Consider the following 26284-nt stretch of genomic DNA (forward strand, 5'->3'; position numbering starts at 1 on the left):
CCAAATGGTGCGTGACTTTTAATAATAGCTTCTTCTTTGTTGACAACATTCCTACATTTGAAAATGTTGTAAAGTAGTTTTATTTACATAACAACCAAGATTTGCTTTTTATACAAATAAATCCTGAATCCATGAACTGCCAGAATTTAGGACCACACCAGTCCATTCATCCATTTTCTACCGTCTGCCCCGCTCGGGGTCGCGGGGTTGGCTGGAGCCTATCCCAGCTGCATTCAGACAGAAGGCAGGGGAAAACCCTGGACAAGTCGCCACCTAATTGCAGATAATCCAAGTCAATTATATTCATGTAAAAATAATAATCTAATAATGTATTGATTTAAGATGGTACAAATATGTCAAATGTTATGTCACTTTCAATGCCTTCTTTGTTGACAACATTCCTAAATTTCAGAAAGTTGTTGTGTCCTACATGATGGATACAGTAGTTTTATTTGGATGACAACGACCAGCATGTGTCTTTATTGGAAGATTTCATTTATTCTGCCATGCAAAAATATACATTCGGTACACTCTAGTCATTCATGCTGTGCCTTCATGAACTGCCGGAATTTGGGACTACACCAGTCAAGGCAGAACTATTATATTATTATGAGTGTAAAAAAATAAAATTCTATTAATATACTGATTCAAGATGGTACATAATACCACAAAGGGTGCTTAATTTTTAACGTTGTCTCCTTTGTTGACAACATTCTTAAATTTGAGCACGTTGTCATGTCTTACATGATGGAAGCAGTAGTTTTATTTTCATGACAACACTACTAAAAGACATTTACATGGGATAGGTTGATTGGCAACACTAAATTGGCCCTCGTGTGTGAATGTTGTCTGTCTATCTGTGTTGGCCCTGCGATGAGGTGGCGACTTGTCCAGGGTTTACCCCGCCCTCCGCCTGAATGCAGCTGAGATAGGCTCCAGCACCCCCCGCGACCTCAAAAGGGACTAGCGGTAGAAAATGGATGGATGGACTACTAAATTTGCCCTAGTGGGTGAATGTGAGTGTGATTGGTGTATGTCTATCTGTGTTGGCCCTGTGAAGAGGTGGCGACTTATCCAGGGTGCACCCTGCCTTCGGTCCGAGTGCAGCTGGGATAGGCTCCAGCACCCCTGAGACCTCGAATGGGACAAGCAGCAGAAAATGGATGGATGGATGGACGGACCAGGATGTGGTATTTATAGAAAAAATTATGCATCATCCATCCATCCATTTTCTACCGCTTATTCCCTTCGGGGTCGCGGGGGGGCGCTGGAGCCTATCTCAGCTACAATCGGGCGGAAGGCGGGGTACACCCTGGACAAGTCGCCACCTCATCGCAGGGCCAACACAGATAGACAGACAACATTCACACTCACATTCACACACTAGGGCCAATTTCATGCTATGCAAAAATATAGGCATACTCTGGTCATTCATACGGTGCCTTAGTGAGTCGATGGAATTTAGGACCACACCAGTCTAACCCCAGTGTATTACATTATTATGAATGTAAAATGATTTTAATAATATAATAATTAAAGATGGTACAAATATACCAAATAGTGCTTCACTTTTAATGTCTTATTCTTTGTTGACACCATTTTTAAATTTGAGCATGTTGTACAGTAGTTGTATTTACATGACAATGACCATTATGTGTCTTTTTAGGAAGAATTCATTTATTTTGCTATGCAAAAACATGCGCATACTCTGGTCATTCATATGGTGCTTAAGACCACACCACTCTAACCCCAGCCTATTACATTATTAATATTTTTGTACACACTTTTTAAAAATAATATATTGATTTAAAGGAGAATTGCATTTTTTGGGGAATTTTGCCTATCGTTCACAAGAAGACAATGTGTTTTTTTTGGTCTTTCCAACATAAAAATTGGCTCGCTCTAGGTGACTAGCAATGCAGTCAATAGGAGCAATCAATTATTTCTTTAAATCAATTTAAAAATGCATCTAAAACCCGCCAATATTACTTGATTTAGGTTCCGTAACCTGTATAACAACCAAACTGTAGCAACATTGTTATTGTAAGAGCGAACATGGAGGAACTCTTTTTCTAGCGTACTAACACATTGGCGTACTTCGGTATTAGCAGTGAGCTAGATACGGAAAGAGATAAGCTAGCTTCTACCTCAGCACCCTAATCGCATTAGAGTTTGTAATGCACAACACAATGCGAGAGGATACCAATCTGTACTGACTGAAAAACATGAACAATCAATTATATTACAGTATCTGTAAAGTATTTGCCCACATTTCATGTTTTGTTTGTACACAGCGTATGCACTGTAGTTGCATGATCAATATTATGATATCTTACTCGATGGACAGTTGTCCGTTTGGTCCAGCTGGCTGGGGACGTTTCCAGTTCATTTGGGTCATCACACCATTAATTCGGCATAGTTTGGCTCAGAGTTCCAAATTAGCAGCACGACCACGTCACGTGGACTTCACTCTCTCGGTTTTTGTCTGCTCCAGTGTTTCACCTTCTTCTTCAGCTTCAAAAAGATAAGGTTGTGAATCCTCATTTGTCCAAAAATAGTCATCGTCATTGTCTATTACCAAGTCTGCCATGATTAGAACACACACACTTTTGTTTCCGGGAGTAGGGACAACACACGTTTATTGCCGGACGTCAGAAGTGCGTTGCTATGAAAACGAAAATAAATGCGCTGGGGAAATAAGTTCCGGTATTGCTAAAAATGACCAAAATACGGTAATATTTTACATATTACATATTGTTATGAACGTGTCTGTTACTACATTACATATAGACTTGCAGTGTGTATACAAAATGTTGATGGAGGTTTTTAAAGTTGTTTTAGAGGGCTTTGAAGGCTACAATAATGATTCCCATTAGCCGCATCTTGCAAACGTTTTTATTATCTTTAAAATAAAAAATAAAAAAGTGGTGTGTGTTCATGTCTCTCATAATGATTGTGAACGATAGGCAACATTTAAAAAAAAAAGAGAAGTTCCCCTTTAAGATGGTACAAATATATCAAATGGCAACAACCAGAATATGCCTTTTATTAGAGAATTAATTCATCCATCAGTCCATTTTCTACCGCTTGTCCCTTTTGGGGTCACGGGGGGGTCGCTGGAGCCTATCTAAGCTGCATTCGGGCGGAAGGCGGTGTATACCCTGGACAAGTCGCCACCTCATCACAGGGCCAACACAGACAAATTCACACTCAAATTCAAATTCATGCTGTGCAAAAATATAAGTTTGCTGTAAATCAGTGATGGGCTCCATCTACTGTTTTGCCAAATAATTACTTGATTATAGTAAAGTGTTTCATTTTCCTATAGTCAAACGCAGTGTTGCTGTTCAAACTGTGCGTAATGTTACGGTGGCCAAAAATTCTAAAATATACTTGTTAAATAAAACCTCTGCCTTGTTTTTAATGAATACTTAGGCCAGGGGTGTCAAACGTAAAATAAACCAAATGTTGGTACATCAGTTGAGGAAACTGATCAAACTACATAAATAACAAACTGTAATTTGTTTTAGGTATCATTTTTTTATCTTGATAGATTGAAAATTAACACCAATGAGTTGACTGATGAACATTATCACATAATTTATTCAGAAAATATAAATAACGACAATTAAAGTATATATACTATTAACCACAACTGGTAATTGTAAAAATAAAAAAAATAAAAACCTGCAACATCATGATTTGCACAATTTCAGAATATGCTTGTTCTATTTATAAACAAAGAAAACAATCTGAAGTTGTTGAAACGACTTGGTCGCATAGTGATGCGGGTGTGGTTCTCCCAAGGATGCAGACGGCTTCGGACACAGCTTGCAGGTAGGAAAATGATTTATTTTAAATATAAATCATATGATGGATAAACAAAAAACATGCATGTAGCACAAAAGGCAAAACAAAAGGACTAGCGTGGGAGCTAGCAGGAAAAAATAGCATAGCGTGAAAAGCTAGCAGAAATCTAAGTTGTCGTTATCAGTTGTATGGGAACAAACTACGAAGCCAGACCGAGTGAGGCCAGAGCAAAGACTAAATAGCCCTCTGATTAGCGCCCGGGCAACAGGTGCGCGTCCCGAACACTAACCAGAGGCAGGTGCGTACAATCTGCCGTCATGGCAACAGAAACAAACTAAACTCAAGGTGCTGAAAACACGTGACACAAACATAAACAAACTCTGATCCGGGCAGCGGATCGTAACAGTTGTCTTTATTTTTAAGTTATCGTGCCGTGATTTTACTAGTCCGGCCCACTTGGGAGTAGATTTTTCTCCATGTGGCCCCCCATCTAAAATGAGTTTGACACCCCCGCTACTGTATTTTAATGTTCGTCTTTGTGGTGGTACTTGGAGAGCCAAGTTTTTTCTGAGGTGGTACTTGGGGAAAAAAGTTTGAGAACCATTGCTGTAAATATATGTTTCTGTCACCGGCAGGTGACCCAGCAGAGCGAAAGACAAGATGAGGCCATATATCCTCAAAACAACTGCAGGAGGAGGAGGAGGAGGCAGTGGTTACTCGCTCTCCTCCCCATAAGGTAGCATGTTCCTCCTGCACACATCTTTCTCTCATTGTGTCCACTGAGCCATGCACAGCAACATCACAATCTCCACAACCATGGTGAATGTTAGTTTCGGACCACCAGCAATATTTTTGAACTTTGTCTAGCAGATCAGGAAGGAGCCCAGACTCAAGTGATTATTGGGATTCCAAACCAGAAAGGGATGAGACAACATGGAAAGTTATTCAACGTATCGGTGATGTTGCCGGCAGTGGGAGTTGGTCTTTTGGCTCTTTTTCACAGTGCAATAACTGTGACTGCATTGGTAAGTGTGCTCAGCTTAGTCGTATTGATTCATTGATTATCTCGTTCACTGGAGGAGCTAAACAATTAAATATTTTCTAAAACAGCCATGCGTATTCAAGCATTAATCAGTAATTATGTATGTGATAATAATAGAAACAAAAATCTAAAAATGTAAAAAAGTATAACATAAAAAACTATGCATTTATTTACTGTGGATTTAAAAAATAATATTAAAATATGAATTATTTTCTGAACAACAAATGAAGCATCCTGATAATGATTTAGTTACAATGAAGTACATGTTTATAGCATTTACTAATACTTTTATCACGTCCCGTGTTTAATATCTTCCAGATGACCCATTTTTCCAATACTAAAGGAATATTAAAAAAATGTGTAATGGTAGAGTTGATATCTTTTTTTAATAGAATAAACAGTAATATAAATGCATAAATAAAGGAGTAAGTGTTGATGGATAATAAATAAGTGGAGAATGTGTAATAATACCTTGATTGATGATAAAAGACTGTGGATTACATGATAAGTAGAGCAGTAAAATTAACTTAAACATAACACAATGGGTATACATAGCATAAACGTTTATGATCAACAGATAAGCATGTAACAGCTGACCTTATTAAATAACACGATTCTGCATAATGAGAGTAGACACTGTGGTAGTAAGAACCAAAATCTGTTTTTAAAAAAAATCCCATAAAACGGCCACTTGATGATGTGAATTAAATCACAAAGTGACATAATATTGTCAGAAATAACACTCCCATATTGCTGAACTTGGGGCCAAATATAGAAAATAGCATGTATCTGCGAATTTGTTTTTAGGAAACACCCTGGCCATTGGATAAGTAACGCATGACACCAATTGTTGAACAATTCATATGTCTTAATTTGTAAATCCCAAAGCAGAAAAGTTTTGACAAAATCCAACATTTTAACAGCGACACCCTAAAGTTGTAAAACATTTTATATAATGAATATATCTTTTTCAAAATACCACCAGAATGTAATAGTGCTGTATTTCCTGGCTTGTGTTTTTTGTGTAATCGCCAAACAAAGGGGTGAAAATAGGAATAATATATTGTAATGTCTCAAGTCAGCGTACAAACAAAGGTTTCATAATCAGTGAAGCTGCAATCTCCAGCATCAGACCATCACCTGTGAGTCTGCTTTACCTCACACACCTTCATTAGCGCTGACCCCTCACCCTTTTGAAGGTATTACCCGACCATAGCTAAGAGCGTCCCCTCCCCTCGGTATCGCAACTCTTCATCTTCGCGGGTCGATAGTAAACGTCGACCTCGGACAGACTTACAACCCGCTGCCCGCTCAGCCTGAAAAACAGCAGTCATTAAAGAGTGAATGTTATTATGACACCAGGGGCACAAACTAATTGTTTCTATTGACGCTCACTGTCATTCCCGTTATTGCCCTGCAAACGTTGAATTACGTCGTAATTATACGAGGACTGTTTACGCTTTCACCGTCCTGCATTTATTGAGTGGATGTCCAAAGCCTTTGAAAAGGTTAAATGTGCCTCAAAAGTCAAACAAAACATAATCATCAAGACCTGAGCTCAACAATCATGTAAATTTTTTTTATTTTTTTTACATGTGATACTACCACTTTAAAGGATGACAACAAGTGATTATAACCATACACTGAAAAAAATGAGCAAGCAAGTAATTGTTAAATAACAGTAAGTAAAATCAAAAATAGTTTTTCACAGTAGTAAATGCAGTGGATTCCTGCAAGCCAAGAAACAGGAGATAACCTACATTACTATGGTTATAATACGTAGAAAACACATGACTTTACTGTGAAAAGAATGAAAAAATGTACCAATCATTTGCAAATACTGTAATGTCAAAAGCATGCAAATACTCTAAAATGTATGGTATTGTTATGATGTCTAAATTAAAGGTTTTGCAGATTGTCCATTTAAATTTACAGCATACCTTAATTGTTTTATTGTTTTGTGTTAAAGTATTAGCCTAGTTAACTTTTGGCAAACAACGTGTTTTCTTGTATTTTTGTGGCAAGTCGTTACAGACATTGAGGGGTTATGACTACGTGCTTCATTGTAAACTGCATCGAAATGAACCACGCTGGGTGTTTAAGTGTGTTGGAACTGCTTGCGAGCAGCTATTGAACAGGTACGTAACATTTAGGGCTCACTTGAAGGAACATATTGCAGAAGGCCATGTTGTGAGTTATCCAGTGAAAGGTTGTACAAATACTTTTAAGTTAAAACCCTCATGTGCTGCTCACGTGTCCCGGAAACACAGGCATTTTGCAGATACTAGTATTGGTGAAAGGGCAGCACGGTGAAACAGCGGTTAGCGCTCATGCCTCAAAGTGACAAGGTCCTGGGTTCGATCCCCTTTCTGTGTGGAGTTTGCATGTTCTTCCCGAGACTGCATGGGTTCCCTCCAGGTACTCTGGCTTTCTCCCACCTCCAAAGACATGAACCTGGCTGATTAAAATTGGCCCTAATTTGTTTTACAGTAAATTCCTGGCAACCCCAGCTGCCAGTATTTTCCCGTAAATTCTATAGGTTTTTTTTGTAAACAGGTTAACAATGTATCAGTTTTTTTCATAGTAATTTACCGTAAGCATAAACAGTTATCAAGTGTAAAATGAACAGCTTCAACATCAACATGCCGTAATGTCATGACTGTGACTGTATTTTTTACGGTGAATTCCTGGCAGCCACAGCTGCCGGTACTCTACTGTAAATTGTACAGATTTTTATTTTTTACAGTGTAGATCTGTACACATAGGAAAGGTCACCTCATCCTTGTTCCAAAATGCTGTTGCTGTGTGGTGATTGGTGTTTGCTTAAAGGTGAGCTTTGATGACGTTATGATGTCTGTGTTGAATAACACTATTTTGCGTTTTTGATAGGAGGTGTAGATAGTCTAAGACATTCTTTATTTGAGTCAAGCAACCTTATTATTGAACCTCCACGGCTGCACGGTGGTACCTCAACTTAAGAGTGTTTTGAGATAAGAGCTGTCTCTCGGCCAAATGTTATGCTTTAAGTTGCAAGCAAAATATTGGAGTTACAAACATTAGTTGGCATAGTACAGGGGTCGGCAACCCAAAATGTTGAAAGAGCCATATTGGACCAAAAATACAAATCTGTCTGGAGCCGCAAAAAATTTAAAGCCTTATATTTTATGTTATAATGAAGGCTACACGTGATGTGAGTGTCTATATTAGCTACATTAGCCCACTATCAAAGGCTGACTGCAAATCTACGTTGACAGAAATTTTGTATTTTAATTTTTATTCTACACATTTTTGCAACATTAGAAATCATTAGTAAAATGGAGACTTCTCAAAGGAGGAGATAACTTCTGGAAATTACTGGCTCAGAATGGCCAAAGGTATAGATGTGTGTGTCCAAGTTTAAGGAAACGGTAGGCTGTCTTCTTCTAATGGATTTATTACAATCTTTGCAAGCTGAGTAACATTTGCTGTGGTCTGGAACAACATGGCACACAAACAACAATCAAAAATGCAGCCAATATTACATACAGATCATGAGACATGCAAATATAAATTAAATAGACAGAGGACATAAGTAAAGGAAATTAAATGAGTTCAAATATACCTACAAACGAGGCATAATCAGCCCTTTGAGACTTTTGTGATTTAGGACTATATAAATAAACATTGATTGATTGATTGATAATGATGCAATATGTACATACAGCTAGCCTAAATAGCATGTTAGCATCAACTAGCTTGCAGTTATGAATTGACTAAATATGCCTGATAAGCACTACAGCAAATCAATAAAATCAACAAAACTCACCTTTGTGCATTCACGCACAGCATAAAACGTTTGGTGGACAAAATGAGACAAAGAAGTAGTGGCATAAAACACGTCTTTCTGTGGCAGCAACAGAGAAAGTAGTGCATGTAAACATACTACAGTGTGTTCAAGGATCGCTGAAATTAGTAGGACAAAACAGCACTGGCCAAATACTCTCATCAGTGAAGTATGTTTAATATAAACAATGAGATTTCTTACAATTAAGAAGGTTTGTGTTGTGTAGTAAATCCCACAGTGCACCCCTAAGATCTGGTCTTACTCATTAACATTAGCTTTAAGCTCGAGATGGATAAAACTTTGGTTTTCCAATCATGGAAAGGAATAAAGTGAATGTAAAGGACAGTGCTGAGAAGAAGAAGCAGATGCTATTCATTGAATTAAAATGTATAATGTCATTTTTTATAACTTACATAATTTATTTAAATGACGGGAAAAAAAAGGTGAAACTTTGCAAAAGCCCAGGGGCCCCTCTGTGTCCCCTCAACTTCAACGCCCTGCTTGTATGACAGTGAGGAATGTTAAAATGCCGCAGTTTGAGTCGGGAACAGATTATTTTACAATACTCGTTACAACAAACAACTTCCTGAACCTTTCCGAGACGCATCTGTGAGGTGTACTTGCTTTGACTTTTCTCTTTACACTTGTTTGATGTAGAATACGTTGCCTGTACAGTTAATACATTCTATGATGGCCACAGTTTAAGGCCGCAACAGATGAATTCCCTTTCTCATAGGGGAACAAAACTGTAAGTCAACCAGTGTCACAGACTTGATGTTTTCCAACGTCATTCCAGGAATCTTACATGAGACGCAGTCGTGATATTACCTTTCTCAATAAGTCTGTATTGACTTGGGCTGAGTGTTGGTTTTCTGAAACAATACCCCGTCAACATTCCCAGTGAAACCCAAATTCACCCACTGGCAGGTTATTTTAATGAACAATGCCAAGAAAGTTAAATGAAAAGTGTCTGGTTTTTTTTTGTTTTTTTGCATTGCACCCTTTGTTTAAATTCAACCAAGAAACAATATTGAGATGTCATGTTGACGTCTCTCAGCAGTGGCAATGCAAACATCAAAACCCTTAAAGCAACATCATCTGTGGTCTTACAAAAACCCAAATTTGTAAAAAACAAAACAAAAAAAACCCCACCCCCTACGCACAGTCGTCATTTACTGTATGTCCCCTCCCCCCGAACGCTCTCTTTTTTGCGATCACTGAACCTGTCGTTGACTCAGCGCCACTTTTGCAGTTCTATCGCGAAACCCACCCGTGAGGACAAAGCCCACGCTTGTGTGGCGTCTGAGGGATCTTTACCCCGCAGCATCCTGGACATGTAGAGGTCAAGACCCCCACGCAAATGGGGCCGGTGGGAATCTTCGCATTCCGCGTCCTCACTCAAATATTTCAACACCCTAAGGCATCGAAATCCTCAGGAAGGGGTTGACATGTTTCCCTAGTTGGTCAACAATTGGCTATTTTACTATTGTGCAAGTATTTTATATTGAATACAAAGCAGTGATTCAAATATTGTAGTCATTAAAACCTGTTTTTTCATAAAATCCGAAAATACCAAATATGCAATATTTCCAAAAGTAAGTTGCAGAGTGAAATATTTGAGGTTGGGTATATAGAGCCTTAAAAGGTCAATAATTAATGACAACATTGATTTTGACACAGTAGCAAAAAATATTATTTTTACAGTGCCCAATACGCTGGTATGTATATATGTATACAAGGCTGTCAAGTGTTTCTATTATTTAATCCGATTTTTTCATCAGATTAATCAGATGTATTCCCCTTAATCACACTCTAATGCTGTGATTAATCCTAATTAATCACATCGAGATTTGTTTTGAAGCGAAAGTGTGCTTAGTGTGCATCGCTCCAATTATCACCGATGTGTGACGTGATCACTGCCTGTGCATATTGCGCATAATGTTTTATCATCATTTATTTATGGTAACACAAACATTTCTTTTATTAAGCACATGCATTAACGCGTTAAAGTTGACAGCCCAAGTATATATGTATATACTGTATCCATCCATCCATTTTCTACCACTTGTCCCTCTCTGGGTTGTGTATATATATATATATATATATATATATATATATATATACTGTATGTGTGTGTGTGTGTGTGTGTGTGTGTGTGTGTGTGTGTGTGTGTGTGTGTGTGTGTGTGTGTGTGTGTGTGTGTATATGTACAGTACAGGCCAAAAGTTTGGACACACCATTATTTTCATGACTATTTACTTTGTAGATTGTCACTGAAGGCATCAAAACTATGACACATGTGAAGTGAAAACTACCTCTTGAAGCTCATCGAGAGAATGCAAAGAGTGTGCAAAACAGTTTTCAGTTATTTCACCTTTTTTGTTAAGTACATGACTCCACATGTGTTCATTCATAGTTTTGATGCCTTCAGTGACAATCTACAATATAAATAGTCATGAAAATAAAGAACACCCAATGAATGAGGAGGTGTGTCCAAACTTTTGGCCTGTACTGTATGTATGTATATCTATACCTAATATGTGTATATATATATACCTAAAATTAGGACTGTCAGTATTAACGGGTTAACGCATGTGATCAATAAAAAAAAATTGTGCATTATCATTAATAGATCAAGTTTAATCACAGTGTTTGTTTTGACTACCAGGCGACAGTGTGATGATAGTCACAGCGATGTGGTCTGCGCCCTTTAAAACAAACTCAGACGGAACTTCAGATAAAACTGAGGTAATTAGCCAGTATTGCAGCAACAAACTTTCTTATCATCGGCGTACATCAACTTTTAAATAGCGTCTTAAAGCGAAAAATGAACGTGAGGATGGCGCCGCGAGCATGCTGCACATTTCCTTGTTAACCCTTTGTGTGGATTACGATTCATTGTTCATCTATGTGGGAAGATATGAGCATCCTATCGGTCGTCCTGGCAGTGAGAGCAGACATTTTACAGTAAGCTATCATTTTATTATGTTTGTACTTTGTATTTCTTGTTTAGCACTTAGCAATACTGCTACATGATGCTTAGTGTTTCACTAAAGCTGCATCTGCTTATCAGAGCTTCTAAAACTTATAGCTCACTCTCCCTATATTCAGGATCAAAAATATAAGCTTCGGGATCATCATTTATCCTAACGTAATCGTTGTTGGCTCTCACAAAGTCTGCATGATTAGCATTGTTGTCGATGGGGAAAGGATCTGCGGTTCCTACCTCTACGTCACAAATCACCTGACTGGTGAGCTCATTCTCTCTCAAAATGGCTCGGGAATCGCCATGAGATTGATTCTCGATCATATCTATTTACTCGCAAACTTTGGAAGTTTTTTGGTGTCATCCATCAGATATATATGATAACAGTTTCAATATAGAGGCAACTTGTTTTTCCACTCGACTGGCTTTAAAAAATGTATTTTCTAAATTGACAGCCTCTTTGTCGCTAAATCTGGCGACTTTCCAATCCTCTTTGCGACTTTTTTGTAAACAGCTATGAACGCCAAATATAGCAACTTTTTCCGGTGTTATTGGAGACCTTTTTGTGTCTTGGAGACTGTCCTCAACGAGTAGTGACAGCATTTCCCCCGTTCCAAAGCACTCACCGGCACTCAGCTGGTGTTGTGCAAGGGGAGTGGACACCCTCACAGAACAAGAATTGCAGCGGTATGCACATGCGCAAATCATTTGCAGCCTGGACATTCATGGTGTGCGATACTGTACATCTGTACCTAGTTTGCTATAATAGACTTTCAAAATGTGTACTTAATTCTTACTATACTTACTATGACCAATTTTTTAGCAAATCAATGACTTGTAGTTCTGTAAAACATTTAAAATAAGTTCCTGGATGACAATCTGACTACCAAATTGCATTTGTATCCAAATATTGGGACATTTTCTTAAAGCAAATTGTATTCGTGAAAGCAAATAATAAACAGTGATTAATGATGATTAATCACAGTTCAAGAGTGTGATTAATCTGACAAAAAACAATCACTGGACCTTAATATATATATATATATATATATATATATATATATATATATATATATATATATATATATATATATATATATATATATATATATATATACATGTATATATATATAGTACAGGGCAAAAGTTTGGACACACCTTCTCCTCATTGAATGCGTTTTCTTTATTTTATATGATTGTCACTATTATGTACTTAACAAAAAGAGATGAAATAACTGAAAACATGTTTTATATTCTAGTTTCTTCAAAATAGCCACCCTTTGCTCTGATTACTGCTTTGCACACTCTTGGCATTCTCCCAATGAGCTTCAAGCACACCTGTGAAGTGAAAACCATTTCAGGTGACTACCTCTTGAAGCTCATCGAGAGAATGCCAAGAGTGTGCGAAAAAGTAATCAGAGTAAAGGGTGACTATTTTGAAGAAACTAGAATTTAAAACATGTTTTCAGTTATTTCACCTTTTTTTGTTAAGTACATAATTCCACATGTGTTCAGTCATAGTTTTGATGCCTTCAGTGACAATCTACAATGTAAATAGTCATGAAAATAAAGAAAACCCATTGAATGAGAAGGTGTGTCCAAACTTTCGGCCTGTACTGTATATATATATATATATATATATATATATATATATATATATATATATATATATATATATATATATATATATATATAAATGATAAATGGGTTGTACTTGTATAGCGCTTTTCTACCTTCAAGGTACTCAAAGCGCTTTGACACTACTTCCACATTTACCCATTCACACACTGATGGAGGGAGCTGCCATGCAAGGCGCTAACCAGCACCCATCAGGAGCAAGGGTGAAGTGTCTTGCTCAGGACACAACGGACATGACGAGGTTGGTACTAGGTGGGGATTGAACCAGGGACCCTCGGGTCGCGCACGGCCATTCTTCCACTGCGCCACGCCGTATATATATATATATATATATATATATATATATATATATATGTATATATGTATATACGTATATATTTATAAATATATAAAATATATAAAACGGATGGATGGATATAACAGATGACATGGCACCCCAAACCATCACTGATGGTGGAAACTTTACACTAGACTTCAGGCAACGTGGATCCTGTGCCTCTCCTGTCTTCCTCCAGACTCTGGGACCTCGATTTCCAAAGGAAATGCAAAATTTGCATGGTTGGGTGATGGTTTGGGGTGCCATGTCATCTGCTGGTGTCGGTCCACTCTGTTTCCTGAGATCCAGGGTCAACGCAGCCGTCTACCAGCAAGTTTTAGAGCACTTCATGCTTCCTGCTGCTGACCTGCTCTATGGAGATGGAGATTTCAAGTTCCAACAGGACTTGGCGCCTGCACACAGCGCAAAATCTACCCGTGCCTGGTTTACGGACCATGGTATTTCTGTTCTAAATTGGCCCGCCAACTCCCCTGACCTTAGCCCCATAGAAAATCTGTGGGGTATTGTGAAAAGGAAGATGCAGAATGCCAGACCCAAAAACGCAGAAGAGTTGAAGGCCACTATCAGAGCAACCTGGGCTCTCATAACACCTGAGCAGTGCCAGAAACTCATCGACTCCATGCCACGCCGCATTAACGCAGTAATTGAGGCAAAAGGAGCTCCAACCAAGTATTGAGTATTGTACATGCTCATATTTTTCATTTTCATACTTTTCAGTTGGCCAACATTTCTAAAAATCCCTTTTTTGTATTAGCCTTAAGTAATATTCTAATTTTGTGACACACGGAATTTTGGATTTTCATTTGTTGCCACTTCAAATCATCAAAATTAAATGAAATAAACATTTGAATGCATCAGTCTGTGTGCAATGAATAAATATAATGTACAAGTTACACCTTTTGAATGCAATTACTGAAATAAATCAAGTTTTTCAAAATATTCTAATTTACTGGCTTTTACCTGTATGTATAACTGCCAAGACTTTTGTTGCATTTCAGCGGTTTTTAATAGCTGTTGAACTCATTTACGCTCATCAAAGCTCTGAGAATTTTTGCTTGTGGTTTTCTCGAGCCATCTGGTGGTTAGGAGTCGCAATTACAATAAAACAATTTTTTCTTGTTTTTCAATCAGCAATAATGATATCAATTCGGTTTTCATGGAAAGTGTAGTAATACAGCAGGAGTGCAGTCCGTTAAAAAATAGCAGTTATAATGAAAGTCAATGGGGCTGAAATAGTTTTTAAGAGAACGTGTGCATACTTTATGTTTATATCCTACTCTAACAACATTGCTGCTGACCCGTCTCCGCTTGGTATGGTTTCCTGCTGGCCCCACTATGGACTGGACTCTTACTATTATGTTGGATCCACTAAGGACTGGACTCTCACAATATTATGTCAGACCCACTCGACATCCATTGCATTCGGTCTCCCCCGGGGGTGGGGGGGGTTTACCCACATATGGGGTCCTCTCCAAGGTTTCTCATTCACATCGACGTCCCACTGGGGTGAGTTTTTCCTTGCCCTTATGTGGGCTTTGTACCAAGGATGTTGTTGTGGCTTGTGCAGCCCTTTGAGACACTTGTGAATTAGGGCTATATAAATAAACATTGATTGATTGATTGATTGATTGGACATTGCAATAAAACAAAATTTGGGGCAAATTTCAAACTGAACAATCATATTACATAAGGAACAAATGTGATACCCGTTTTGGGCCCGAAGGTTGCACACAGGTTGCCGTTTCTGTTCTTGTGTCTGACAATTTTAACAATGGTTTATGGGGTTCAAACCAACAATAACACTTGTTGTATGACTCCCCAAAACACTATAAGGGAAAGTAAATATTTCAAAAATGAAGTCAAATAAATTGTAAAAATCCCAGAAAAGTGAGATATTTTGAATATCCTACATGAGCCCTGCTAATAGGAAATCTCACAGCCTTTTTTCGTGCTTTATAGGTGGACTCTGATGATGTCATCACTCGAGATGAACAGATCTACGTGCTGATTGGTGCGCACGCCAATTGTGAAAAGAGCATCAAGGCACAAATGGCTCTTGCGCAAGGTTCGTCCCTCATCCTTACACTGATACCACACATTTTAAAGTGATATATTTGTTCAATGTTGTACAATAAGGTCAAGAAGTTCAAATGTATAATAGAGCAGCAGTGATTTATTAGGGCTCAGATATGATACAACACCTTGCTAATATCCTGCGGACCAGTATTTGAATATAAATGCAGACAATAGCGCAGCATTTGTCATTCCCACTGTGACGCAGATGCGAATGTGATAACTTGCTTCAATGGTTTAACTGAATTGTTTTCTTTGCAGAAGGTGAATGTATCCCCGAGTGGGACGGGATCATCTGCTGGCCAAGGAGCAAGTCGGGTCAGCTGGTGTCTGTTCTGTGTCCGGAGTACATTTACGACTTTAATCACAGAGGTAAAAAGAGAGCATCAATCTTGTCTTGGCTGCTTGTCATAACAAGCAGATAACATCACAATAGAAGCTTTAATATTGCCTTGATGAAGGTCGGGCTTACCGCCAATGTGACGCATCTGGTAACTGGGAGCAGGTGTCCATCATCAACCGCACGTGGGCCAACTACAGCGAGTGCACCGCCTATTTGTCGTCAAATTATAGGAACCAGGAAGAGGTATGTAAAAATTGTTCTTTTATGGATCTTACATGCACATTGTTTGACAACTGTATAGTAATCAGCCCAAAATCAATTAAGTGCACATTATCATGCTTATTTAGAAAGTTTGTAGTATTCTCGTGTTTTATTTATCTTAACATAATAAATGATCAACTGAGGAAAGTTGTAGCCAAAGTACCGTCCTATTTTATGGAAGCTATCTCATAATTTCGATTTTTTTATCTCATAATTTCAATTTCTTCTCATAATTTTGACGTTTTATCTCATGAGTTAAATTTTTTTTATCTTATAGTTATGACTTTCTAACTCATAATTGTATTTTTTTAATTTCATAATTTAAATTTTTTCGTCTCATAATTGAACTTTATCTCATAATTTTGAATCCTCAACTCATAATTTCGACTTTCCTACCTCACAATTTCCACTTGTTTGGTAATTTTGACTTTTTATCTCGTAATTATGACTTTGTATCTCATAATTTGGGTTTTTTCATCCCATAATTCCAGTTTATTTCATATCATTTTTATCTCATAATTATGACTCATTTTCAAATTTTTATCTCGTGATTTCGACTTGTATCTAAGAATTTTGACTTGCCTATCTCATGATTGAACTTTATCTCATAATTTTTACTTTCTTACCTCATAATTTGACCATTATCTCATCATTTTGATTATATCAAATAATTTTGACTTTTTATCTCATAATCATTCCTTTCTATCTCATAATTATGACTTAGTATCTCATAATTTCGACTTTCTTTTCTCACAATTCAACTTCATCTCATATTTTTGACTTTTCATCTCAAAATTTTAACTCTCATAGTTATGACTTTCTATCCCATAATTTCAATGTATCCCTTATTTTATTTTATTTTTTTACATAATTATGACTTTTTATCTCATAATTTTCACTTTTTATCTCATAATTTTCACTATTTATCTCATAATTTTCACTTTTTATCTCATAATTATGACTTTCTATCCCATAATTTCAACTTTTTATCTAATTTCGACTTTTATCACCTAATTATGATGTGTCAAACTCAAAGCCCGGGGGCTTATCCGGCCCAACACGTCATTGCCTGGGAATAATGTGGATTCTTCATCTTTCTTACTAAATGTTTTCATTGTTTCCATTTGGACAGAAAAACATTTATGTAATACATGAAATGTCACATGTTTTAAACTTTGATAAATATACAAATATTCCATTGTTTTTGGTGTGAATATTTGGTCACCTCGCCATTCAATTCCGATTCTTGTGGTGAGGATTTGATTCATAATAGATACTCGATTCAACACGATTCTCGATTCAAACTGATTTTTGCAATGTATTATTTGGTATAATAATAACAACACCTTAAAACAGCTTACAGGTTACAAAACCTCCTTTTGGTTGCTGACGTATGACACATACGTACACCAGGTAAGCATAGAGATGGCCTAAATAATGTTTTTATTTTTGTATTAATTTGTCCAAAAAATAATAATATTTTTGAAAATTTATTTAAAAAACCGGGATTCCAATGTGAGAAAAAACATTTTTTAGCACCCCTAATTATTATATACCGTATGATAGTTTGTAAAAATAACAATAAATGCTTAAATATCAGCTTGTCACCTAACTTACAATTTCAAAGCAAGTTATCAATCAATTTGTACGTACAATAATCAAATAACCAAATGCATAGGCAATAATATAATGAGGTGATTATACTTTTATATTCTTACATTCACTGTTACAACGGCCCTCTGAGGGCAGCCATAACTGCGATGTGGCCCTCGATGAAAACAAGTTTGACACCCCTGCCTTAGACATACAGTGCATCCGGAAAGAGTTCACAGCGCTTTACTTTTTCACAATTTGTTGTTACAGCAAAAAAGACACAATTTGGCAGATGTGTTAAAAATTTAAAAGTAAAAAAATCCCATGTACATAAGTATTCAGACCCTTGGCTCAATACTTTGTTGATGCACCTTTGGCAGCAACTACAGCCTCAAGTATTTTTGAATATGATGCCACAACCTTGGCACACCTATCTTTGGGCAGTTTCACCTATTCCTCTTTGCCCATTCTTCTTTGCAGCGCCTCTCAAGCTCCTTTAGATTGGATGGGCACGTTTGTTTTCATCCAGGATGTCTCTGTACATTGCTGCATTCATCTTAGTCTAGTCGGGGAGGTGACCAAGAACCCGATGGTCACTCTGTTAGAACTACAAACTTTTTCTGTGGAGAGAGGAGAACCTTCCTGAAGGACTACCATCTCTGCAGCAATCCACCAATCAGGCCTGTAAGGTAGAGTGGCCAGATGGAAGCCATTTCTTAGTAAAAGGTTTGCCAAAATGCACCTGAAAGACTCTTAGACCATGAAAAAACAAATTATCTGGTCGGATGAGACAAATATTGAACTCTTTGGCATGAATGCCAGGCGTCATGTTCAGAGGAAACCAGGCAGCGCTCATCACCAGACCAATACCATCCCTACAGTGAAGCATGGTGGCGGCAGCATCATTCTGTGGGGATGTTTTTCAGCGGCAGAAACGGGGAGACTATTCAGGATAGAGGGAAATATGAATGCGGAGTTTGAGAGGTGCTGCAAAGAAGAATGAGCAAAGAGAAACTTCCCAAAGATAGGCGTGCCAAGCTTGTGGCATTGTATTCAAAAACACTGTAATTGCTGCCCTAAAGTATTGAGCAAAGCCCGTAAATACTTAAGTACATGTGAAAGACATTTACCTGGGGATAGATTGATTGGCAACACTAAATTGGCCCGAGTAAGTGAATGTGAGTGTGAATGTTGTCTGTCTATCTGTGTTGGCCCTGCAATGAGGTGGCGACTTGTCCAGGGTGTACCCCGCCTTCCGCCCGAATGCAGCTGATATAGGCACCAGCACCCCCCGCAACCCCGAACGGGACAAGCGGTAGAAAATAGATGGATGGATGTGATTTTTACCTTTTTTTTATTTTATTTTATAATTTTGCAAAATTAAATAAAAACACCTTTCACATTATAATTATTGGGTATTGTCTCTAAAATGTTGAGGACAAAAATTAATTGATTCCATTTTGTAAAAAGGCAGTGACAAAAAATGTGGAAAAAGTGAAGCCCTGTGAATACTTACCGGATGCACTGTACATACAGTAGTTGTATTTTGAAGGCAATATTTCACTGTCAATTATGACTATACATACACTGTATGTGTGTGTTGGTCAGAAGGTGTTTGAAAGACTCCATCTCATGTACACTGTTGGCTACTCCATCTCTCTGGCATCCCTGTTGGTGGCTGTCTCCATACTCTGCTACTTCAAGTAAGGCGGCACATAAACGTGTGTATATACATATACGTATATACAGGTATATTAGTATATAAAATTAATTATATATCCCCTTTCTCTAGGCGTCTCCACTGCACCCGCAACTACATCCACGTCCACCTCTTCACCTCCTTCATATGTAGAGCAGTCAGCATCTTTGTGAAGGACGCTGTGCTCTACTCAGTGACAGTTGAGAGTGAAGAAGAACCTGAGCTTGCAGGACACAAGCAGCATATGGTTAAATGCAGCAGCATGTTTAAGTAGTCACTATTCGCTTGTTTGTTATCACATTTGATATATTTATGTGTTCAGGCTGGCTGCAAAGTAGCCGTCACGCTCTTCCTTTATTTCTTGGCCACCAACCATTACTGGATCCTGGTGGAGGGCTTGTACCTACACAGCCTTATCTTCATGGCTTTCCTCTCTGATAAGAACTACCTGTGGGCTCTAACTGTCATTGGGTGGGGTAAGCACACACACACACACACACACACACACACACACACACACATACACATTCTTGTATTTGTTACTTTCTTGAGACCTCCGAAAAATGCCTACCTCTTTAGGACCACCCTTTCTAGATATATAAAGAATTGTATTTACAACATTAATAATATATACATACTATGCAAATATAAAAAATGTAAGCTTTTAGTTGTTTTTTTTGTTTGTTTGTTTTTAATTGGTTTTTAATCTTCATTATTTACTTCAAGTTATTACAGTATGTCTCTATATACATATATATATATATATTTTTTTTTTTAAATTTTGGCCAAAAGGGGCGCAATATCAATTTTTACACACACTTGTTATTGCATATGTTGGCCAGAGGGGGAACACTTAAAATTTTTACACACACTTGTTATTTCATATGTTGACCAGAGCGGGAGCACATTTAAAGCCGTTACACAATCAATTTGAAAAATTCCTCCTTTTTGGGACCACCCTAATTTTGATAGATTTCATCACCAGGGGTGCAAATGAGACATTCTCTATTTTTTGTTTTTTGTAAAGTGCTTAAGGCCAATGACAAACGAGTCATGGACCACAGATGGCCCCTGTGCCGCACTTTGGCAACACAGCTGTAGAAGCTAACTGTTAATGGCCACTTTAGTCTTAGTACCGGAGTGTATTTGTTCATCCTATGGTCACATATGGGACGCGGGTTGTCTTATGTCAGCACCGGAAGTCGTCAAATCAGCTGTTCACCTGGCGGATTTTTTTCGGGGATGAATAGGAAAGTCCTTCTTTAGCTGCCGTCTTGTTGTATCATATATTGCTGCCTTTGCACCTGTCACTGTTTACTTCTGTATGCACATTAAATCAACAACAAATCCGGACTTAGGAGTAATGTTCACAGAATCTAGTATTTGACACTCTATTAGATGCAATGGTTTTCCGTATTGGGACCATGATTTCGGTCCTAACTTGTTCACCGGTCCTCATATGGAAGGTACTTTTCCTTGTTGATGTCTCAAGAAGGGTAAAAATACAAGAACACATACACACACACGAGTTTCACTCCAAACAACAGCTGATCATCGCTTTAATTTGAAGGTGTTCCTGCTTTATTTGTGTCCATTTGGGTCAGCGTGCGAGCATCACTGGCAGACACACAGTGAGTCAATAATATGGCAGGAATTTGCATTGAATTTAACATTTAAATCAAATCATGACACCTCTTTTTATTTTCAAAAGATGCTGGGACATCAGTGCTGGGAACCTTAAGTGGATTTATCAAGTTCCCATTCTGGCGGCCATTGTTGTAAGGACAATACACACAGCAGCCACAACATTAGGCACACCAATCTATACTTTATTATTAATGGTTGAAAAGTGCTGGTAGAGGAGCTGCATGTATTCATTCAAAACAGACACAATATATACTGTATGTATATAAACGTTAAATTGATGGATTTAACAATGGTTTAAGCGCATTTGATATGATTAAATGTCTATAATATATACAGTACAGGCCAAAAGTTTGGACACACCTTCTCATTCAAAGCGTTTTCTTTATTTTCATGACTATTTACATTGTAGATTGTCACTGAAGGCATCAAAACTATGAATGAACACATGTGGAGTTATGTACTTAACTAAAAAAGGTGAAATAACTAACAACATGTTTTATATTCTAGTTTCTTCAAAATAGCCACCCTTTGCTCTGATTACTGCTTTGCACACTCTTGGCATTCTCTCGAGGAGCTTCAAGCACACCTGTGAAGTGAAAACAATTTCAGGTGACTACTTTTTGAAGCTCATCGAGAGAATGCCAAGAGTTTGCGAAAAAGTAATTAGAGCAAAGGGTGGCTATTTTGAAGAAACTAGAATATAAAACATGTTTTAGTTATTTCACCTTTTTTGTTAAGTACATAACTCCACATGTGTTCATTCATAGTTTTGATGCCTTCAGTGACAATCTACAATGTAAATAGTCATGAAAATAAAGAAAACTCATTTATATGAGAAGGTGTGTCCAAACTTTTGGCCTGTACTGTATATTTTTAATATATATTTTGTCCGTGGGTGGTGGCAGACGCCCCAAAGTCAGTTGGATAGGCTCCAGATTACCTGCAACCTCAGTGAAGATAATTGGTATAGAAAATGGATGGATGGATGGGGTGTGGCAGAGAGAAATAAGTAAATGAAAAAAATTGGAGGAAAAACTAAAAATAATAGCAATAATACTGCCTTTAATAATATTTTAATAATACATTTATTAAAAAATGACATGCACATATTTGTAACTAATATTAAAAAAAGATTACAAGAGCTGCATCAACTTTTCCAATATTATGATATATCATTTAATTACCGTCTATTATTATTATTTTTATTATTATTTGTAACGATTGGCCTTTCGCCGACCCCAACGCAAAGAAGAAATAAAAAATAACAAAAAGCGCACTCAAAAAGGAGTGAGAAAAAACAACCCAGGACGCACACAGAATGTGTACAGAAATGCAAATCCCACACAAAAAGGTGTGGAGAAACAGAAATCGCACACAAAAGGAGCGGAGAAACGGAAATCACACACAAAAGGTGTGGAGAGAAACAAGTAAACACTACACCGTAGCACTGGGATGGAGCCACAGGAACGAGGAGCGAGAGTGGAGCCGTAGCAGAGGACATGGGCACGTCTTGAAGAGTGAAGCGTCAGGAATCAACTGGCGTGGAGTGAATAGGTTGGAGAGCTTTAGTAGTCAGGAGGAAATGGGTATCAGGTGTGAGCGAAGGTGGCTCTACCCTGCAGCCAAAAGTGAGACAGGTGGCAGCAGAACTGCCAGATCGTGACAATTATTATTTCATTATCATTAGTAGTAGTTACCATAGTAGTGGTGTTATGTTTTTTTTTAATTACCTTAAAATGTTCCATTATTTTAGTCATTGTTATCATTATCGTTATGTTCCTTACTGTGGTTGTAGTTTACAAAATAGTGGGAGCTTTTTCTAATACTCAGGAGTACTGTATGACGAACTATTAAAAACCGTAATTAACTTATTGTTGAATGAATGCGTGTGCTGAGAACCCTGCGTTACATGCTTCTAAATGTGAAATTGATCATTGGATTTCAATAGACTGAGTGTACCTAATGAAATGGCCAGTGAAACTCCATCAACATTGATGTTGTTATGAGACAAACTGTGTTTATTGTTTGAGTGCAGGTGAATTTCCTCCTCTTTGTCAACATTATACGTGTTCTAGCCTCCAAACTGTGGGAGACAAACACTGGCAAACTGGATCCTCGACAACAATACAGGTAACTAAGTGAACTTTGAAGCGCTGACAATAAACTATCCATACACATAGGTAAAACGGAATCCATCCTATTTGAGTCCCAAATCAATCTAAAAAAAGTCAGTGACTTCACTATAAAAGTGGGTGACATTGTTATCACCAGGAAGGATGAGGTCACCTACCTAGGTTCCATTCTAGAGGCTAATCTTTCCTGTGATAAAATGGCAACAAAGGTAATCATAAAGGTCAACCAACGAACGAGATTCCTCTGGTCAATAAAAGCACCTTGAAGATTCTAGCGGGAACTCTCGTTCAACCCTTTTTCGATTACGCATGCACCTCCTGGTACCCCAGCACCTCCAAAACCCTCAAATCTAGACTCCAAACATCCCAGAACAAGCTAGTCAGATTACTTCAAGACCACCACCCCAGATCACACCTCACTCCTACCCAGTTCTCCAAAGTGGGCTGGCTCAGGGTGGAGGACAGAGTAAAACAACTTGCACTGAGTCTAGTCTATAAAATCCGCTACACCTCCCTGATACCGAAGTACATGTCAAACTACTTCCTTAACGTAAATGACCGCCATAACCACAACACCAGGGGGAGCTCCACTAACCACGTTAAACCCAGATTGGATCTAACAAAGGTCTTAACTCATTCTCCTTCTATGCCACATCCATATGGAATGCACTCCCAACAGGTGTAAAAGAGAGGGCATCTCTATCCTCCTTCAAAACCGCACTAAAACAACTCTTCCAGTCAACCTCAACCCTTGACTAACACCCTCCCCCTTCCACATCCCACCTCCCTGGATTGTAAATAACCAAATGTAAATAATCAAATGTATATACTTGTTCTTATGCTTTCTGAACTCACTATGTTCACTGCTCGCTGTACATATCCTACCAAGTCAGACCTACACTGTTTCAATGTCCATTTCTCTGATGATGCAATTGTTGATGACTGAAGTGCTGATATCAACTAAACCCTCCTCATCCCACCCCCCGGATTGTACATAATGTAAATAATTCAATGTATATACTCTGATGATTAACTTGTGGGATGACTGTATTATGATGATAGTATATATTTGTACCATGAATTGATTTACGTGGACCTCGACTTAAACAAGTTGAAAAACTTGTTCGGGTGTTACCATTTAGTGGTCAATTGTACGGAATATGTACTGGACTGTGCAATCTACTAATAAAAGTTTCAATCAATCAATCAATCCCTGAACGCACACTCATTTTCACCCTGACTCTGCAGGAAGCTCCTCAAGTCAACGCTGGTGCTCATGCCCTTATTTGGAGTCCACTACATGGTTTTTATGGCTCTTCCTTACACTGAAGTGTCGGGGCTGCTGTGGCAGGTGCAGATGCACTACGAGATGTTCTTCAACTCATCACAGGTGCCAAACTATTCTGTTATTTTTGCTGCAATATGGGTGTATGAGTGAGTCTCATTGGGATCATTCCAGGGCTTCTTCGTGGCCTTTATCTACTGCTTCTGCAACGGCGAGGTAATGCTCTGACGAGTCCATGGCAACAACACGGCGATTTATAAGATAATCCTGTTGCAGGTGCAAGCGGAGGTAAAGAAGGCGTGGCTAAGAAGAAGCTTAGCGTTGGACCTGAAGCAAAAAGCCAGGATAACCAGCAGTAACGGCGGCGGCAGCTGTTACTACGGCGGCATGATGTCTCACACCACCACTCACAGTGTCTGCATGTCCGCCGCACATCCCCGAGCGTTTCCCCTCGGCACCAGCATAGGGTCCAGGCTACCTCGCCACGCCCCCCTCTACGCACAGAGCAGTCTACCCGGATACGCCGTCAGCTATTGTGAGACGTCGGGCCTCCAGCAGGAGATGGCAGCAAGGAGGTCGGGAGGGAGCGAATCCGGAGTTGTCTTTGCAAGGCATGCAAGAGGATGCAAGAGACAGGAGGACAAAAGCTGTGGGGCTCCAACACAGACCCCTCCGGAAGATGATGCCGACACCTCCTTGTCTGTTAAAGAGCTGGAAACTGCCTTGTAAGAACTTTGGGATGCCAGGATCCTGAATAAGAATAGTAGGTGAAACCACACAATGTAGTTGTATCCAATACAAGAAATATATGTACATATTTTGAAATATAGTCGAGGTTTCTGTGGTTTATCCGTTATATAGTGCTCAATATCGGGGTAGAGCAGAATATATATTAGGTCAGGAAAAAACACAGAGGCTATTTCATCCCCACAAGCCTGTAGGCTTGCAGAATTTTTTTATTTTTAAATACCATATTTTTCGGACTATAAGTCGCAGTTTTTTTCATAGTTTGGCCGGGGGTGCGACTTATACTCAGGAGCGACTTATGTGTGAAATTATTAACACATTACCGTAAAATATCAAATAATATTATTTAGCTCATTCACGTAAGAGACTAGACGTATAAGATTTCATGGGATTTAGCGATTAGGAGTGACAGATTAATGGTAAACGTATAGCATGTTCTATATGTTATAGTTATTTGAATGACTCTTACCGTAATATGTTACGTTAACATACCAGGCACGTTCTCAGTTGGTTATTTATGCGTCATATAACGTACACTTATTCAGCCTGTTGTTCACTATTCTTTATTTATTTTAAATTGCCTTTCAAATGTCTATTCTTGGTGTTGGCTTTTATCAAATAAATTTGCCCAAAAAATGCGACTTATACTCCAGTGCGACTTATATGTTTTTTTTTCCTTCTTTATTATGCATTTTCGGCCGGTGCGACTTATACTCTGGAGCGACTTATACTCCGAAAAATACGGTATATAAATCAAAGGAAAATGGAGGGGGAAAAAACAAAGATCTGATACAAGCAGAGGTAAAAAAAAAATTTAAAAAGGAAAGAAAAAAAACGAGCCAGTACAAAGAATGGATGGATGGATGGG

General features: G+C 38.2%; 1 protein-coding gene across 1 annotated transcript; it reads left to right on the plus strand.

Moving 5' to 3' along the window:
* Window positions 1-4751: 4751 nt before the first annotated feature.
* pth3r (parathyroid hormone 3 receptor) lies at window positions 4752-25956 on the plus strand. Its single transcript, XM_061966224.2, has 13 exons — window positions 4752-4835; window positions 15596-15701; window positions 15971-16081; window positions 16171-16295; window positions 19515-19609; window positions 19699-19852; window positions 19928-20081; window positions 21176-21236; window positions 21317-21383; window positions 23288-23382; window positions 24633-24774; window positions 24844-24885; window positions 24946-25956. Exons 1-13 carry the CDS (start codon window positions 4770-4772, stop codon window positions 25396-25398), a joined length of 1671 nt encoding a protein of 556 aa, XP_061822208.1. The 5' UTR covers window positions 4752-4769; the 3' UTR covers window positions 25399-25956.
* Window positions 25957-26284: the final 328 nt, after the last annotated feature.

The sequence above is a fragment of the Nerophis lumbriciformis genome, linkage group LG11 (assembly GCF_033978685.3).
Source record: "Nerophis lumbriciformis linkage group LG11, RoL_Nlum_v2.1, whole genome shotgun sequence".
NCBI lineage: Eukaryota > Metazoa > Chordata > Actinopteri > Syngnathiformes > Syngnathidae > Nerophis > Nerophis lumbriciformis.

Excerpts from the sequence above, each read along its gene's own strand:
- pth3r (XM_061966224.2), top strand. The coding sequence starts at position 4,770 with ATGTTGCCGGCAGTGGGAGTTGGTCTTTTGGCTCTTTTTCACAGTGCA. Across the intron at positions 20,082-21,175 it reads TCTAACTGTCATTGGGTGGG|GTGTTCCTGCTTTATTTGTG; the intron begins GTAAGCACACAC and ends TTTAATTTGAAG. Across the intron at positions 23,383-24,632 it reads GATCCTCGACAACAATACAG|GAAGCTCCTCAAGTCAACGC; the intron begins GTAACTAAGTGA and ends CTGACTCTGCAG.